At 37.5% G+C, this 17,945-nt stretch overlaps 1 protein-coding gene across 3 annotated transcripts in view; it reads left to right on the top strand.

Moving 5' to 3' along the window:
• LOC115410818 (putative uncharacterized protein MYH16) overlaps positions 1–17,945 on the top strand; it is a 130,444-nt gene that overhangs the window by 95,623 nt on the left and 16,876 nt on the right. For all 3 annotated transcript variants that reach the window (XM_030122638.1, XM_030122640.1, XM_030122639.1), the window contains 4 exons: positions 12,440–12,526; positions 14,457–14,702; positions 14,801–14,918; positions 16,873–17,000. In XM_030122638.1, coding sequence (XP_029978498.1) covers positions 12,440–12,526; positions 14,457–14,702; positions 14,801–14,918; positions 16,873–17,000 — 579 coding nt within the window. The remainder of the gene's footprint in view (positions 1–12,439; positions 12,527–14,456; positions 14,703–14,800; positions 14,919–16,872; positions 17,001–17,945) is intronic.

The following is a 17,945-nucleotide window of genomic DNA, read 5'->3' as shown; positions in this document are numbered from 1 at the left end:
TGTCTTCCTCCTAAAAGGGTCATAGCAGTTCAACAAATCAAGGACAGATAAGATCCAGTCAGTTTCTGTCCTTCTACACTTTAATGAAGCACTGAACGAAAACAGGGTCCAAGCATTTGCAAAAGTCTGCAGAAAAGTCATACAAGTTAAAACAAATAGTATTACAAATATACTAATGTATTAGATTGGATTTACCTTTTACTGATACATGAACTTTTCTACCTAAGCTTGAAACGTCATCGCAGTATTTGATGATTTTTGCAGATTTTTTTAAACTTCCACTTGGTTTTTATTTTATGTATAAAACCGAAAACTCACATAAAAGCAGCTGGGTGTTAAGGCACCTCTTCAGAGCGGTGGTGCTGAGAGCTGGAAGAGCTGTTTATGAATTGGAGGGATCGTTCAAAGAGGGAGGAATAAGATGGCTGATGTGTTGCCAGGCGGTGGGGTACGCCTCTGGTCACCCCAAACCATCTGCACCTGTGATAATAAACTCAGAGGGGAGAGACCTGGTGGTTCTGATTAACATACAGGGCAACCCCAGAGGCGACCAGGGTGCCCCGACATCCTTTTTCCCCTCTTTTTTTAAAAAAATTTCTTATTTTTCTGTGTCCTGATCCTCACACACACACTTCTGTTTCTTGTAATCTCTCGCTCCTAGAAGCAAATCGGAAGAACGGGACCTTCTTTTTCTACCACCACAAAGTTTCCAGGAAGTCTTTTTTGTGATGTTAAAAAGCTTAAAGCTGGTTTCCAAACAGCATGCCTGGTTCAAATAAATCTACCAAGGTGGGCGCTTTAAGTGCTTGTTGTTTCAGACGAGATGCTCTTAAAGCGGGTGTGTGTTTAAGCTGCGCGGCTCTTAAGACTTCCATGTTACAGTAGGGAAAAGCAGAAATGTAAAGGAACATATTTTAGCCCAAGTGTTGAATAGAGTGACAGCAGGCCCGAGGGCGTGTTTTGTACACTTCTTCCCCACTCTGGGTGGTATTCCTAATGGCACCGTGACCCCCCCCTCACCACCACCACCACCTCCACCACCACCCTTCCACCCTTCCACCCCTCCCCAAGCCCCAAAGCCACAGAGTGAGAAGGAGGCAGGCAGAGACTTGCAGGTCTTTATCTGTTCCACAGCCTGCGTCTACAGAAGAGCTCAAACACAGCATACCTCCGGCTGCAGACAGGCTCGCTATTGTTAAGCTCAGCTCCTCAGGTCGCACGGCGGAGATATCATCAGGAGATAGAGACTGACAGACAGACAGACAGCACTGTTTTCCATGGGATCTTCTCCCAGATGGAATGCCAGCCGCTTTCAAACACATTCATACATGAGCACAGTGAAGTATGACACACACAGAAAAAGCACTCAGAGAATGTAAGCTTTAGGGTTTGACATCACCGCGTCACTTTCATTCCTCTCAAGATGAAACAACAAATTATTATTAACCCGTAAAAACCCAGAACTACTTTTGTGGCAGTTCCTGAATGAAGTTTTCTCTATATTGAACCTTTCATAAGTGATTTATCACCATTTATTGTAATATTATCTACTTTATTTTGCATTTTTTGATGTAAATCATGTATTTTCTGATATTTAACCCTTTCATGCATAGTGGTCACTACAGTGGACAATTATTCTCCAGTTGTTCTCTTGTATTTTCATGGGTTTGGTTGTTTTAGTTCCATATCAGCCAACACAGTGAACTCTTATGCATCATCCCATACACTGACATTCATGCAATTACTGTAACTTTGCTGCTCATGATAAACCTGATCTGCAGTAACATGTTTGAGTGTAAATCAGTTGCTAATTATTATTAGACTGTAATTAGCAGCTTTCTGAAACAAAAAGTAGGTTTTTTTTGTTTGTTTTTTTGCATTTGGGTTTTTTTTGCATGTCCTCCTGAGACCCAGCAATGCATTTTGTCCTCTGTAGGGGACAAAAGTTTGACAGTTTTACTTAAAAAATGCTATGCACTACAAAGGACATTCCATTAAAAAAATCAATCAATCAATAAAAATGATTTTAAATATGTATCTGAAAAAACTGTTGCATTATGCAGTTTCCAGTCAAGACAATTTTTTTTAATGTAAAACAGCTAAAACTGTCAAATTCCTGGGTCTCAGGAGGATATTATCTCTATGAAATGAGTAACAACTGATATTAGAGTATGATAAAATGTGAGAAAACATTAGCGATTTAGCAATTAGCGACATTAAAATGTTTTTATTTCATAGTTTTCTCACAGTATATCACTTTCTGATGATGAGTTTTAAATACATGTTTCTTTGCTTCAAAAATTAAACGCATGCTGTCCAGCTGAGTGGACATTTTTGTAACTCCATGAAAAATAGGTTCATAAAAAAAAAAAAATTCATTTGCATTGTTTGTTTCATGCCTAAAGAGGAATAAAAACACTCAAGAAAAAAAATATGGACTAAGGGTTAATTTAGATGTTCATGAAAACTCAGAGTAAATTCAAAGGTTATTATATAAAAAAACTGAGAAAACTGCAGAAAAGGTTAATGTAAGTGTGACGAGATAAAAGCAATAGGTAGTATAAATAAAATACACTAATAAAGCAGAAAAACAACATATTTAACAGTTGAGGTTTATTATATCAAAAACAGAGAAAACTGCAGAAAAAGTGACTTTTTCAGCAAATATACCACTAACTGAACATAAACCAAGTGTCTCCATCCACTGTTATTGATCCATCTCCATGGGTTTTACTGGCAAATCAGTGTTGCAAAAAATGACGATGTTTCCACGGTAACTATGGAGCCCTGAACATCCAAATGAATCATATCAGATGACCATGAAAAGACAACAAACTACATTGTACACCAGTTATTTACATGTATTGATAGGGTTAGTGGATCAACAGGTATTAAACATTCTAGATCATAGGTGTCAAACATGAGGCCCGGGGGCCAAATCCGGCCCCGCCAAAGGGTCCAGTCTGGCCCCTGGGATGAATTTGTGAAATGTAAAAATTACACTGAAGATATTAATCATTTTAGTTCAGGGACCACAAACAGACCGCTTAAATCTCCAGTGGGTCGGATCAGTGAAATACTATCATAATAACCTGTAAACACTCCCAACTTCAAATTTTTCCCTTTGTAAACGTAAACATTTTCATGTCATTTTACTGTATTTACACTAAAACAAAGTAAATTTTCACAAAAACACAAACAACCTCAACAAATATGAACATTTTGAAATATCTGAAGTGTAATTTTAACAATATTCTGCCTGTTATTAAATGTTTTGTGTATTTGTTGATCCACTGTGGTTTGTATCTTGTAATTTACCAGTGTAAATGGTAAACTGAGACATAATATTGTTAAAATTGCACTTAGTTTTCTTAAGAAATTTTCATTTGTTCATGTTATTCACAGTGTTTTAAAGGATTGTTGGTAAATGTAAACATTTTCATCGCATTATTTTACTTTTTTTGCTCTAAAACATAGAGGAAAGTTTGGAGTTGACATTATTTATATATTATTATGTTATTATTTCACTGGTCCAACCCACTTCAGATCAAATTTAGCTGAATGTGGCCCCTGAACTAACATGAGTTTGACACCCCTGGTCCAGATCGATGGTCGCTGTTTGGGTCATTATAGGTTAAAGGTTACATTTACTAGTAATTCATCAAAGTAATGTGACTCACTGCATTTTTATACATCTGATTGCTTATCTATCTTATCTATCCTAAATGTTTTACAACGGGCAATAAAGCAGGAAAGTCCTAAAAACATCCATTTAAAGCAGGCGTCATAAACCTCACAGCACATTCTCCCCTATGGCTTTTCTGGTCAACCCACATTGTCTAGAACAGGGGTGTCCAGTCCTGGTCCTCGAGGGCCGATATCCTGCAAGTTTTAGATGTATCCCTCTTCCAACACACCTGATTCAAATGATAAACCTATGATCAACCTCTGCAGAAGCCTGATAACAACCGTCAGGTGTGCTGGAAGAGGGAAACATCTAAAGCATGCAGGATACTGGCCCTCGAGGACCAGGATTGGACACCACCGGTCTAGAAACATATGAAGAGATACAAAGCAGCAGAGTGAATGTGAATCTACATAAGACTCTTAACTAGGGCTGTGTATTGGCGAGAATCTGGCGATATGATACAAATCACAATACTAGGATCACGATATGATACAGGGGTCTTGCTAGCATCATTGAACGTCGGGGCCCCCGACACTGTCCCTGAGGGGCCCCGACGCTGAGATTTGACCCGCGACGCTGTCTTTCAATCAGCGTAGCGGTGTTTGTGTGTGTGTGTGTGTGTGATCGTCCGGCATAATGATAACGAGATTTGAATTTGAAAAAATATATTCCTTTGTCTTTGCGCAAAGTGCTGCAGACAGGAAATGAGAACGATAGAATCAACACCCCTCTGTGTGCCTTGGTATTGTCTGACGCCCGCCCGGCAACATCACTTGCCTTACGCTCATTGGCTGACAATGGGACTTCAATCAATTTATCTTATTTAAACGGACCGATCACCTGAGAATAATTATATCTAAAATTTAGCCTGTGTGTGCGTGTAGTGTGAGTGCCGCTCCGATTATCCCTATTTTCGTGCAAGTGAATATTTTTCCACGATCATGTCTGCGTTGAAGCACGGGAGAAACGCCAAACGCAAGGGTAATATCGCATCGTTTCACAATCGTTTCATTCATCCTTTCCCATCAATAATTACCATTCTCAAATTGAAAAAAAGACAGTTTTGGTTTTAATCATTGTTGTAACAAAGACAAAAACTTGGCTTCATTCCTCAAAATTTGCCCCTCAAAATGCAGGAAATAGTGTTTCAGAGAGTTACAAATTTAAAAATTTTCTGGGGAAAGATGCCCCCGGAACCCCCTACAAAACTCATGCCATGTTCGCGGCGCCCCCTACGCTGTGAAAAAATCCTAGTGAGAACCCTGCGATATATCACGATATATCATGATACTGTTGAAAAGGCCATTTTTGTTTGTTTCTTTTTTTTTAATGATTATTTCCTTGAAGAATTGAATTACACCAGAAATCTGCACAAATACTAAACACATTTTTATTTGATTCCAGCAGGATCTAATGCTATATCACTAAATGTTCCCATGTTCAAACTTAAATTCTGACATTAATTCAGACATTACAGTTTAAGATCCTGTTCAAATGTTCGTATTCTATTTGTTCAGAACTAACATCAGAACAGTATTTTAGTTCAATCCCAACAAAGGAACTAACATTATTTAATAAAAGAGTGTTAAATATTAGCAAATAAAATATAAACAAAAAAGAAAACAAAAAAAAGTGAACCTCCACAATTTCTGCATTTGAATAAATATCTAAAAATATCGATACAGTACTTTTTAATATCAACACAGTATTGTGAAATGAAATATCGCGATATATTGCAGAAACGATATTTTCTTACAGCCCTACTCTTAACCTTTTTTAATCACCACCATTTTGATGAGTAACTGTAAGTCACATATGTTTTTAACAGCTATTTTATGATATAAGTACAAAGAAACTCTTCGCATTTGCTGCGCCCAATATTATCCGAATCCATGGTGTCTGTAGTTTAAAGACCACTGGAAATAACAGTTTTTTTCTGAGTGTTTGTACTGGTTTGAATTGTTTGTGTATTCCATATTAATGTGGATAAGGCATTAGACATCCTCCAGATAAGATTAGCATTTTTTTGTAGTTGTTTTTCAGTCCATCTGTTAGATTTTAAGTCCACTGTTTACTAATTTTTGACTTGTTTTTCACCGTTTACTCATTGCTGGGCATTCACTATAGATGCTACTTTACAGGTATTAGGGTTACAGTGTGGAAAGTGCAACTAAAACAGCTATACTTCAAAGTTAAAACTGTATCAGACTTTGAGAAAAACGCATGAACGATACAGCAATACTTTATTATGTAAGAGTTTTAGCTGTTCATGCATAAACTTTTTTTTTTTTAGAGTAAAGCAGTTTTTCATCTAAATTTATTTTAAATAGAGAATCGGGAAATGTGTAGCCATGGCTAATGTTTCAAAAAAATGTTCCAAAACCAAACACAAGTAGTCCACCCTCTCTAACTGCACCTTTACACATTACACTAAAACCTCTGAAAACCATATAGCTCTATTTATTTATTTATTTTTTATTCATTCATTCATTCATTCATTTATTAGTTTGTTCATAGCTATACAATCAGTAGCTGTATCACCATTACCTGCATATTTGCACTGTTTTGGACAAACAATGAATTATGAAGGAATGAAATTAATATAAATATAAATGTTTTGTACAAACTCAATATCAGATGGACACTTTTAGCTTCACTTTGTTACTTCCGCCAGGAGGTATTGTGATCACTTTGCTTTGTGTGCATGTTTGTTGGTTTGTTAGCAAGATAACTCAAAAAGTTATGGATGGATTTTCAGGAAATTTTCAGGAAATGTTGATACTGGCACAAGGAAGAAATGATTACATTTTGGTGGTGATTGGGGGGGCAGATCTCTCTTGGCGGAGGTCTGCGCTCTCTGAGTGCTTTTCTTGTTCAACCTTTATTTTAATAACTGAGATTTTATATTATTTACACAGCATCAAAACACTTAAATTCTCTCCAAAGATCGACCAGTCAATATTCTTTACGGCCTCTTAATCTACATTATTTGAATGTACCCACAGTTAGATCTGAATTGGGGAAGTGAGCTTTTAGCTTTGGAATACACTTCGAGTGGAGCTGAAAATGTCAGAGCTCATGTCATTTTAAGTTTTCTGCTCTGTCTTACAGACAAGACAACGAGAGTCAATCGGACAATGCCTGTGTTTTTAAATTGCTGCGACCTCAAACTAAATTTTTGCCTTTTATCAACTTCCTAACTTCTCTATTACTACAATATAATTACTGTTTGTTTTAATTGATTGTTACTGTGATTTCAGTGGGTTCTGATTAAATAAAGGTGGAGAAATTTTACTTCTTAGAGTTCAAGGATAGGCTTTAGGATACATTTTAAAGCTACATTACCCGCAAATGCTAAATGAAACAGTTTTTTTCTTAACTGAGGTCAGAAACAAACCATGCTTGAGGTTGACACTATGAACAGACTGTTAGAAACTACATTAATGCATGTCATGGAGTGTGTGTCCAAATGAGACACTCTCCTAATACTTGACTCCTTTGTGCAAATGAAGATGAATGTCCGCTCTCCACTGGGCGACTTCAGGAGCGCTGACCCTCCATTAGCATGTGAATAGGAGTGAGTGGTGTCGGGTGGTGCTGATCCAGAGGAGCTGTTGATTCAGTCAGCGATGTGGAGGAGAGTGATGAGTGAACCGAGCACTCACTGTTAATGTCGAAGCACGGGGGGGGGGGGGGGGGGGGGGGGGGGGGTCTGAGGAGAGTGGACGGGCTGTGTGGGAGGAAGGGGAGGGGGGTCTCCAGTGAGTATCATCTGTTTTCTCTTGTTCTGCCTGAGGTGTGTTGACGGCTGTGGCTCATTGCTGCTATCAGGGAGGCCTGAGACTGCAGCTTTTACAGACCAGTCTCAACATCTACGGCTGTCTTAAAACCAGCTGTAAAAGGCCGGCGTAAAAACAAAAAGCACTTTTAACTGCACAACGCGGGCTGTTTGTGCACGTAATAGCCCAACATAATAAACTCCCTCCATGTGTGCTTCATCTTGGTTAAGTGTGAGAAAAGTCACTTGTGCTTTTACTTTGGAGTTTATTGTGATTTCTACAGCTACATAATTCTTGTTTTGCATTTTGTTTGATGTTGGATACATGGACCCAAGTATCCTGGTTATGAGGCTTGGCCCTGTTTTGACCATATTCAAGATAGAGAGGGTTTCCTTTTTTTTTTTTTTTTCTTTTGATTTTTATTTTACCTTTATTTAACGAGGAAGTCCCATTGAGATCATAATCTCTTTTGCAAGGGAGACCTGGCCAAGGTAGCAGCTATACAAAGTCCAAACAACATAAAACACATACATGATACACAGTTAACAATAAAACTCAATAACAACTATTCAACCATAATGGCGTCAAAAAAAAACCCAAAAAAACAGTGACATTCCTCCTTCACTGCATGGAAAAGATCAAATTCTGGATAGTCATGATAACAGGGTTACTGTGGGGTCTAAAAAAGTCTTAAAAGTCTTGAATTTCCTTGCAGTTAATACCTTTAAAAAGTCTTTAAAGGGTATTAAATTTCATATGGCAGGTCTTTAGTAATGTTGCCAGACTGCAAAGAAAGTAACATTAGTCTTCTCAGTTCCACTTGTTCCAACCTGACAATTTATATTGAAATTAGGAACAAAAAATTGCTATCTTTGCAGCCCCCGGTGAGGAAAGACTCAGAATGGTGGGAATCAAGGCACTGGAGTAAATCAATGCATTTTCATAAATTCTAGGAGTCAAAAGTTTTTGCCAGTATGGCTGTGAAATGGGCATTAAAATGTGTTCTAAGTAGTCTTAAAAAGGTCTTAAATTTAACATATACAAACCTGTAGGAACCCTGGATAAGTACTGGTATACTAGTATTACTCATGACTGCTGCTGTTTGCACAGGCGTCTCTAATGTTTACAGCGTAACGTGCTAATTTAATTTGACATTTCAGTAGCTCCTACCTCACTTTATAGTTATTATGGCTATGAAAAAACAGACTCCTAACAGCAGACTTAACCCATAAAGACCCAAACATCCACCATCTACCAAAATTATCTACTGAAATAAACTGTTTAATACCTGTTGATCCACTAATCCTATCAATGCATGTAAATAATTGGCGTAAAATGCAGTTTGTCATCTTTTCATGGTCATCATTTGGCTGCTTAGAAGCTCTGCAGTTACCGTGGAAATGCCGTCATCTTCGACAACATTGATTCCCCAGTAAAACCCATGGAGTTGGATCAATTACAGTGGATGGACACACTTAGTGTATGTTCAGTTAATGATAGATTTTGCTTTAAAAAAAAAAAAAGTCACTTTTTCTTCACTTTTCTGTATTTTTGATATAATAAACCTCAACTTTAATCTGAGCTTTCATGAACATCTACATGATAAGTAAATTAAATGTGGGAAAATACTTGATTTTCACTGAAAAAAACACAAAATAAAGAAGATAATACTACAATAAATTGTAATAAAGTACTTAAGGATGGTTAAATATAGAGAAAAACTCAGGTGGGAACTGTCCCACATGTCATATTGGGTCCTTATGGGTTTATACTGCTAAATGCAAACATCATGTTGTGAATTTGTCTCATATTTATCTACTGCCACAAAATGGAAATGAGATCAACAAGTAAACATGTCCAGTTATTCTGGATAAGGATGAGGATCTTCTGCCATGACTGGTGGCCAAGGGTCGTCATGACAGAGTTCAGACACTAGATTTAATGTAAACACTCATAGTAATGTTTCTGCTCCTGTTCTTGTTCTTAAACCAACCTCCACTAGACTTGAAATGATGCCTTCACTGTCTAATCTGCCAAGTATCTTTAATGTTTTCATTACTGAAAGACAAAACTCTGTGTCTCCATCCATTCAGAAGTGAGATGCTTTTGTTGCTGCTGATGTGTTTGTAGTTCTGTTACATCTATCAGCACCTGCACAAATCTGCAACTGACAGAATCCGGAACAGGATGTATGCATGTAATACTATCCCAGATACTTTTAGGGTGTTTGGGTTTTTCTGAACTGGGAAAAGGTCTTATACGTATTATGATATTGTGATATGATATGGTGGTTTACATGCTCAATCACATAGACGGGGTACTTACTAAACCCTATAATATATAAACTATTATAGGCCATAGAATATCCAATATTATAACAAGTGGTGCCAGGCACAACAAACCCCGCCCCTCGCAAGTATTGTCGCTTATTTTGGCATGGATCCAGCTGATGTCATCATGTCTATGCATATGGTGATGTCAGCATATCAGCTGCCTCTGTACTGTATATGTGCCAAGTTTGAAGTAAGTTGAAACAAAATTTATGTTTTTTATGGACGTGAAATTTTGCCCATTCTAAGTAAATGGGAGAAGATTTTTTTTTTTAATTTCATAAAAGAATTGATCTTTGACCTACTTTCTCAAAATGTAATCACATCTATTCTGGGTCACTGGCAATCTATAATCCAAATTTGGTATGAATTCAGCCAATAGTTTTGCTGCTACAGACATGTGACATTTCGTCCATATATATTGTAAAAGCCATGTGGGGTCTGTGTGTATGAATTCAACCAATAGTTTTGCTGCTAGAGTGTTAACAAACAAACAAACAAACAAACCAAACCAAAAACAATACCCTTGCCTGCCCTTTGGGGGGCAGAGTAAAAATGCAAATTATGTGTGTTTCTGATTTGGGGTGAACACAAACATGTGGAATTTCACCCATTATAAGTAGATGAGAAAAACAAAAAAAGATTTAAAAAATTCATTAAAAATTGAAACTTTGACCTACTTTTCCCAAAATGCAATGACATCTATTCTGGTTCACTGGCAATCTATAAACTAAATTTGGTATGAATTCAACCAATAGTTTTGCTGCTACAGACTTGTGAGATTTCGTCCATATATATTGTAGAAGCCATGTGGCCTGTGTGTGTGTGTGTGTGTGTGTGTGTGTGTGTGTGTGTGTGTGTGTGTGTGTGTGTGTGTATGTATGTATGTGTGTCTCGGGATTCCCACAAAATCCAGAAATAGCTGACTGCTGCAGTTTGTCATACTTACGTATTTTTGGTCAAGAAACAGACTAGTGAAAACGGCAAGTTGATAAGACCAATATTTTGGGAGATATCAGTAATTTTGGAATGCAATAGCCTTACGATCACATTGCTATACCCAAAACGCTTTGGCGGTGACTGCTGGACAAATGCGAAACAAAACATGCACAAATACACAACAGCATAAAAACTACCACATCTAGAACCCGTGTGTCCCCACGGGTCAACACGCAAGTTATAAGTAAATGGGGGGAAAAAAAGATTTTAAAAATTCATAAAAAATCTGAATTTTGACCTACTTTTCCCAAAATGTAGTGAGATCCATTCTGGGTCACTGGCAGTCTATAAACCAAATATGGTATGAATTCAACCAATCATTTTGCTGCTAGAGTGTTAACAAACAAGCAAACAAATTGGACCAAAAACAATACCCTTTGCCTCCTCTTCGGGGGGTGGGGTAATAATATCTAAACTGTATAATATCCAGGATACTGATGTGCATGTAAACACAGTTATAGATGAAGGTTATTTGCATTGCATTTGACAAATCCATCTCAAATACATCATGTGACAAAGCCACCTCGAACAAAGTAAATGCATTTATTTCTATAATGTTGAAACAGCAAGTGTGTAAGATTACAACCAAATAATCCAATAATCCAAGTAGCGGTTATTTCAAGGACTGCTTCTTCACCCAGTTTAATTCAATGTTGTTATCATGAGCAAGGTGTTTGATCTAACAGTCATTCAGTTATTGACACATTCCACTGCATGCAAATGTCACACAAGGTTATTGCTTAGAAATCTGTTGCCAGAGTACGGTGTCAAAGAATTTTCCTGGAAAGTTATGAGGAACAAGGTCTGTCAGAACTTTTACTGTGCACCAGTAAAAGAGGTGACTGGGCAGGCCGTCCGATAATAGGCTGAAAATGGTGGTTTAAAAAAAAAAAAAAGGGCCATTATGGGAGAGATCCTTAAACTCCTTCTGCTTGTTTCACTTTTGAGATACACTCATTGATATCAGAGTATGAGTTTGAGCATGTGCAGTCGCAGAAAAAATGATTAGACCATCAAAAACAATGGTTATGCAATCAAGTACTAACCCCTGTGTGTATCATGTGACTAAAACAGACAGAAAAAAAAAAAAAACATGGAATGCCTAAAAGCACTGTTTCTGTCAGTACAATGCCATAGATATTGATGTAAGAACTGAAGTGATTGTGGTTATTATCAAGAAAACATGGAAAATGGCAAGATATCAGCTCTGAAATTTAAACTCTTATGAGCTATTTTTGTTGTTATCATTATATTTGTCCAAACAAATGCACCTTTAGTTGTACCAGGCATTAAAATGAACAAGAAATTGAAGAAAACAAGGGGTGGTCTGATAATTTTTTCAGCGACTGTATGTATATAGGAGACAGGAGCTCAAAGACAATATTTGGACTGTGTGCTGGTGGTTAACCCCTGCATAACTCTGATCATCTACCAGCTCCTCTCCTGACCTCTGACCTCTAGACAGATCACTTCCTATTGTGAGCTGTCAGTCACACAGTGATGCCCCATTGGTTTAACATCCTGTCGTAGATCTGACCGCACAATAGATGCATTCAGTGGACCGTCTTCATCGCATCGTCTGTGTGAATTCAGTGATTGATCATTTGCACTTCTGGACTGTTTTTTTTTTTTTTTTTTTTTAGGTTGAAAAGCAGAGGGCAGATCTAACCAGAGAGCTGGATGATCTCACCGACAGGTTGGAGGAAGCAGGAGGACTCACCGCCTCACAGGTGAGAACGGAGGAAGTCTGGCATGAGAAACCATTTTTACATAATCGTAGTCATCCCCTATGCTGGGACCAAGTAAAAAAATAAATAAATAAAACATGGTTATGTCACATGATGCTGTATTAATTCCAGACTTCACCCTCAAAGACCCAAACAGCTGCTAACAATAAAAATTGTTTAGTTAATTAAATGTTTTATAAGTGTTGATCTATTAATCCTATCAGTCCATGTAAATAATTGAGGTCAAATGCGTTTTGTCATTTTTTCATGGTCATCAGATATGACCCATGTGGACGTTCAGAGGCTCCGTAGTGAAAATTAGAATAGAATAGAATAGAATGGACTTTTAATCCCACATTAGGGAAATTCAAATCTATATGATCAGTAAATTAAATTTAAGAAAATACCTGATTTTCACTGAAATTATTATAAGTGGTGATAAATCACTCAAGAACAGTTAAATAGAGAGAAAAACTCATGCAGTCTGTGTGTTAAACAGATGAAAGTGAAATATGGAAATTCATTTAACCTTTTAAGAATTTTCTGTCCATGTTTGTGGACAAGTTTCATGGCTTTAAACAAAACAAAACAAAGTACAGTCTACTCTCGTTATACCGCCAACTTCCGTTCACGGCCAAATTGGCGGTATAGCGAAAATGGCGTTACAACGGGTTGCGTCCATAATGTGCATGTCTTTACTATATGGTGTCTATGCTGCCTCCGTTTACCCGTTCTAATTGCGTTTCTAAATAAATCTTGATTCTGTTATGTTGTAAGGGATCATTTAAAGTGGGGAAACATTTTAAGCATTATTATACCGTGTCAGGAAATGACACCCCATCATCTTGAGGCTTTGGCTTAATCCCACGTCCTCTTCCAGACATCCTGACCTACTGAGTGTTCTGCGATAAATGAACGGTGGCCGTTCCGTAGACCTACTCGTAGCTTGTCGCGATCAGCGTCTGGCGCGTTTGTTTCAGTGCATTGTTAAAATTTATGTGTACTCGATGGCAATCACGCTGGCGGTATAACGGTCGGGAAATCAATGGTATAAGTGTTGTTTGTGCATGGAACTGGGCTGGCGGATGGCGATAGGCGGAAATGGCGGTAGCTAATGGAATAATGCATTGGGGATTTTTGTGCAATGGTTTTGGTCGGCGGTGAGCGAAAATGGCGGTATAACGGCGGGCGGTTTAACGAGAGTAGACTGTAACAAAAAACAAGAAAACGGTCCACCACAGAGGACATTCCATAAAAATGTAAAAAAAAAAAAAAATGCATCTGAAGAAAGTGTTCCATCATGATGTTTCCAATATAGGCAACTATTTAATTACAAAAAAGCCAAAAAAGCCAGAACTTGTACTTTCCTGGGTCTCAGGAGGTTAAGGCCTAAAATGTGCTTGTTCAATATTTATTGAGATAATCTTATAATTTTCAAAAATGTTAGATCCTTGCTAAATATTTGTTTTTTGGAAGCTAGACCATGGAAATCCGACACCCCAGTACTGATTCACAGTGGTTGAAGGGAATGATTTTTTTTTTTTTTTTTTTTTTATCTTTCTCTGGAAAAGATAAGTTTTGCAACAAGAAACAGACTTGACAGGTTTTGGGAAATATGGACCATTTTCTGCAGTTCTCTTGGAAATGATAATATACTTGTTGATGACTGTAAGGATGACACACATTGATATAAATTCTTATTTATTTTTTGTTTATGTTTATGTTTATGCATTTGGCAGATGCTTTTTTCCAAAGCGACTTACAGGGGAGTTTGTTTCTGAAATACTTGTTTTATTGTTTCTTTCTTGTGTGTATTTTTATTTTATTTACATACATTCTCTCTATGTGCCTTGTTGTTTGTTTGTAACTTGTCTTGGTTAAAAGAAGAAAATCTCAATTAATACATGTTTAAAAAAATAAAAAAAATAAACAGATGGAGGTGAATAAGAAGCGAGAGGCCGAGCTCCTGCGTCTGAGGCGAGACCTGGAGGAGTCCTCGGTCCAGTCCGAGGCTCTAGCCGCCACGCTGAGGAAACGCCACAGCGACGCCATGTCAGAGCTGAGCGAGCAGTGTGAGGCTCTGCAGAGGACCAGGGCCAAGCTGGAGAAGGAGAAGCAGAACCTGAGGATGGAGGTGGATGAGCTGGCAGCTTCACTGGACAATCTGCAGAAAACCAAGGTCAGGAAGTCAAGAGTCTGTTACGAAGAGTCACATTTTTAATAAGCTGATACTGTCCGTTTTAACAGCTACAGTTTGTGTTTGTGTTTGTGCTGCAGACATCCTCAGAGAATCAGCTGAAAAAGATGGAGGAGCAGTTGTCTGAGGCCAACAGGAGAGGAGACGACCTGCAGAGGGCGCTCACTGAGGTCAACGTGGCCAAAAACAGACTCACAGGTACAACATTTATGCAAAACTCTATGTGAAGTCTCTCTCACCTTAAAAAAAACATTTAAAAATATGACTCTTAATAGATATATGAACTTTAAGTTTTAAGTTTGTATGCTACATTTAACCCTATAACGCCAAACGTATCATATTTGAGCCATGAGTTTTGAAGCCCTCTACATGATCAGTGTGATTTTTTTTTTCTTGAAAAACCTGATGTATACAATTAGATACATGCAATACACAGATAATCCTCCAGGGGGGAGGAATTCGTTCACCAGAGGCCTTTCCAGTGACACTACAAGATTGTCATTAATGAGGAAGGAGGCAGAACTTTGGCAATTTTGAAAAGGAATTACCAATTTGTTAGACATATTTGTGTTATATTATGTTTTTGTTTGTTCAAAAATAACAAGTGTCCTGCCCCCTCAAATAAAAGTTTCCGAAGGTAGGGAGAAGGAAAATGAGGTGCACAACAGTGGGAGACAAAGACGAATTTGTAAAGTGTCTTAAGTTTCACTTTCACTTTGTACGGTTATATGTTTTGACCCCCCCCACCCCCACCCCTAACCAGGCCAGGCATAATCTTTTATTACTATTTGTTCATACTGTATATGTTATATTTTCTGTGCAGAGATGGAAATATAAAAGACAGGTAATGCAAACTCTTTTATTCCCTCATCTAATGAGAATCAATAAGGAATCAGATTAATAAGCAAAAATTGTTTATGAATAATCATGTCTTGTAATTACATGTTGATGACAATAAGGCTGTAGCAGGTAAATCTCCCACTCCTTTAACTACCACTTGATAACCCTTTATGAGTTTTGTTTGAATCGAATGAAAAATATGAGTGCATATTTGACGTTAAAGAGTCAATGCAAAGAAAATGATTTGTACTATAGTTTATTCCCTGATTGATAAAAGAATCTATAGGGAATGAAATCAATAATGGAATTGGAATCGTTAAATTCTTATCAATTCTCATCCCTAGTCACAGAATTGATAAACAGAATCATTAATCAAACAGACTGACAATTCCAAGGAACTGAGCTTCTGGGAATCAATTCTCTAGAAGAACCGGTTCTTGATTCCCATCCCTGGTGAGGATGTGTCAGTAGGGTGTTTTCCCTGAGGCCTGGAGACTCATGAAACACAATCAAGGAAATTTTATCTGACATCAGTGGATCCAAAGGTTTATCACATGCCAAAATGATGCACAAGTTTCTAATACTTTCAGTGAGGGTTGCTGCAACAGTTGCACGGAAAACAGTAGAAATATCTGAACACATCTTGCCACATCATGCAGAGATGAACAGAGATAGAGTCTGAACCATATTCAACTGTTTTGCCGGTAAACCACATGTTTTAGTCCATTTCTCTTTATGAATCAGGGTTTGATCGCTGTACAGAGTTATGGTTTAGTGGATGCAGTCATAAGAAAAAACACAAGCTAGCCTATGTATGAAAATCGATTAAGCTAATGGAGTTGAAGCAGTTTTTGCAAACAGTATTCCACCTGAAACTTTAAGCCGTGAGCTGTAAAACACTATCCATCTTCTTTCAAAACAGCAGCCTGGGAAGATTTCAGACTCTCAGTGACCTGTGTTTGGTTGTTTACACTTTACTGGTTACAAGTTGAACCACCAAACCCAGCCTTATGCATTTGTTTCTTTTTCTCATTGTATTGAACTCGTACTGAACCATCACATGCAAAACCATGGTGTGAACCAAACCATGACTTCTGAAACCTCAGGCATTCCAAAAAAGGAAATATTTACTTTATAATTTCTGCCACAAACATCTTATTTTTTGTTCACTGTACACTCTATATATTTATCTCTTCTAACCATAACTGACATCTGTACATAGTGGGCATTTTACTTTATATCACAGCAGCGGTCATCAGATTCATTCACACCTTTAAAACTCATCTGATCAGTGTTCTTCTGTGTCGTCCAGCTGATAATTCAGACATAAGTCGACAGATGGAGGAGACTGAGGGCAGAGCCAGTCAGCTGAGCCGATCCAAGACTCTGCTCCAATCACAACTGGAAGAACTGAAGAAACAACTGGACGAGGAGGTTAAGGTCGGTGTTTAAAACAAATAAGCCTAAAAAATAACTGATTATACACTGTATAAGAGAAGGTGGTGGCACCCTTTAGTGCAGTGTTTTTCAACCTTGGACCTGGAATTCAAATGGGGTCGCCTGAAATTTCTAGTAATTAATACCAAAAAAATTTAAAAATTACTAATAAAAAATATTTTTTAATGACTGAATATATATTTCGTTGTAATTAAAACACCACACACTTTTCCTATAAAAATCAAGTTCCAATACCTCCAAGAGATGGTAGGAGGTAGAAGTACTTTATTGCCCTATTTTTCAACGTAGCCCCCTTGTGAGTCCACACACTTCCACCAGCGGTGACGGAGTGCCTCGATGCCATTGTAGTAGAAGTACTTTGGTTGGTCCTCCAGGTAGGAGTTGACGGCATCAGTGACCTCCTCATCAGTGGTGTAACGTTGTCCAGCCAAATACTTTTTGAGATTTGGGAAGTTTTAGTTTCATATCAGCCTACACATTGGACACTTATGCATCATCTCATACACTGACATTGGAAACATTACTGTAACTTTGCTGTCCGTGATAAACCTGATCTAACATGTTCAAGTGTAAATCAGTTCCTTGTTATTGTTATTAGACTGTATTTAACAACAAAAGTTGTGTTTTTTTGAGGGGGGGGCATATTATGAAGTGAGTAATGATTAGTATTAGAGTACACTACAAACAAAAAGTTAAGGATATTTCTTTTTTTTTTGTCTTTTTTTTTGGTCATTTTTGCCATTTGTAAATAAAACTATGTCTGGTCATTAGAAAAAAATGGGTTTCAATTCAATTCACACACAAAAAAGTAAAAAGTGCAAGTGCAAGAATCCCAACTGAAAAAAAATGCCCAAAAATTAAAATATCCATAACTTTTTATTTGTATTGTATGTTAAAATGTGAGAAAACATCAAATTAGCAGCATTT

This window comes from Sphaeramia orbicularis, chromosome 19 (assembly GCF_902148855.1).
Source record: "Sphaeramia orbicularis chromosome 19, fSphaOr1.1, whole genome shotgun sequence".
Classification (NCBI taxonomy): domain Eukaryota; kingdom Metazoa; phylum Chordata; class Actinopteri; order Kurtiformes; family Apogonidae; genus Sphaeramia; species Sphaeramia orbicularis.
Note: the sequence above shows the minus strand (reverse complement) of the source record. Positions and strands in the feature narration are given on the sequence as shown.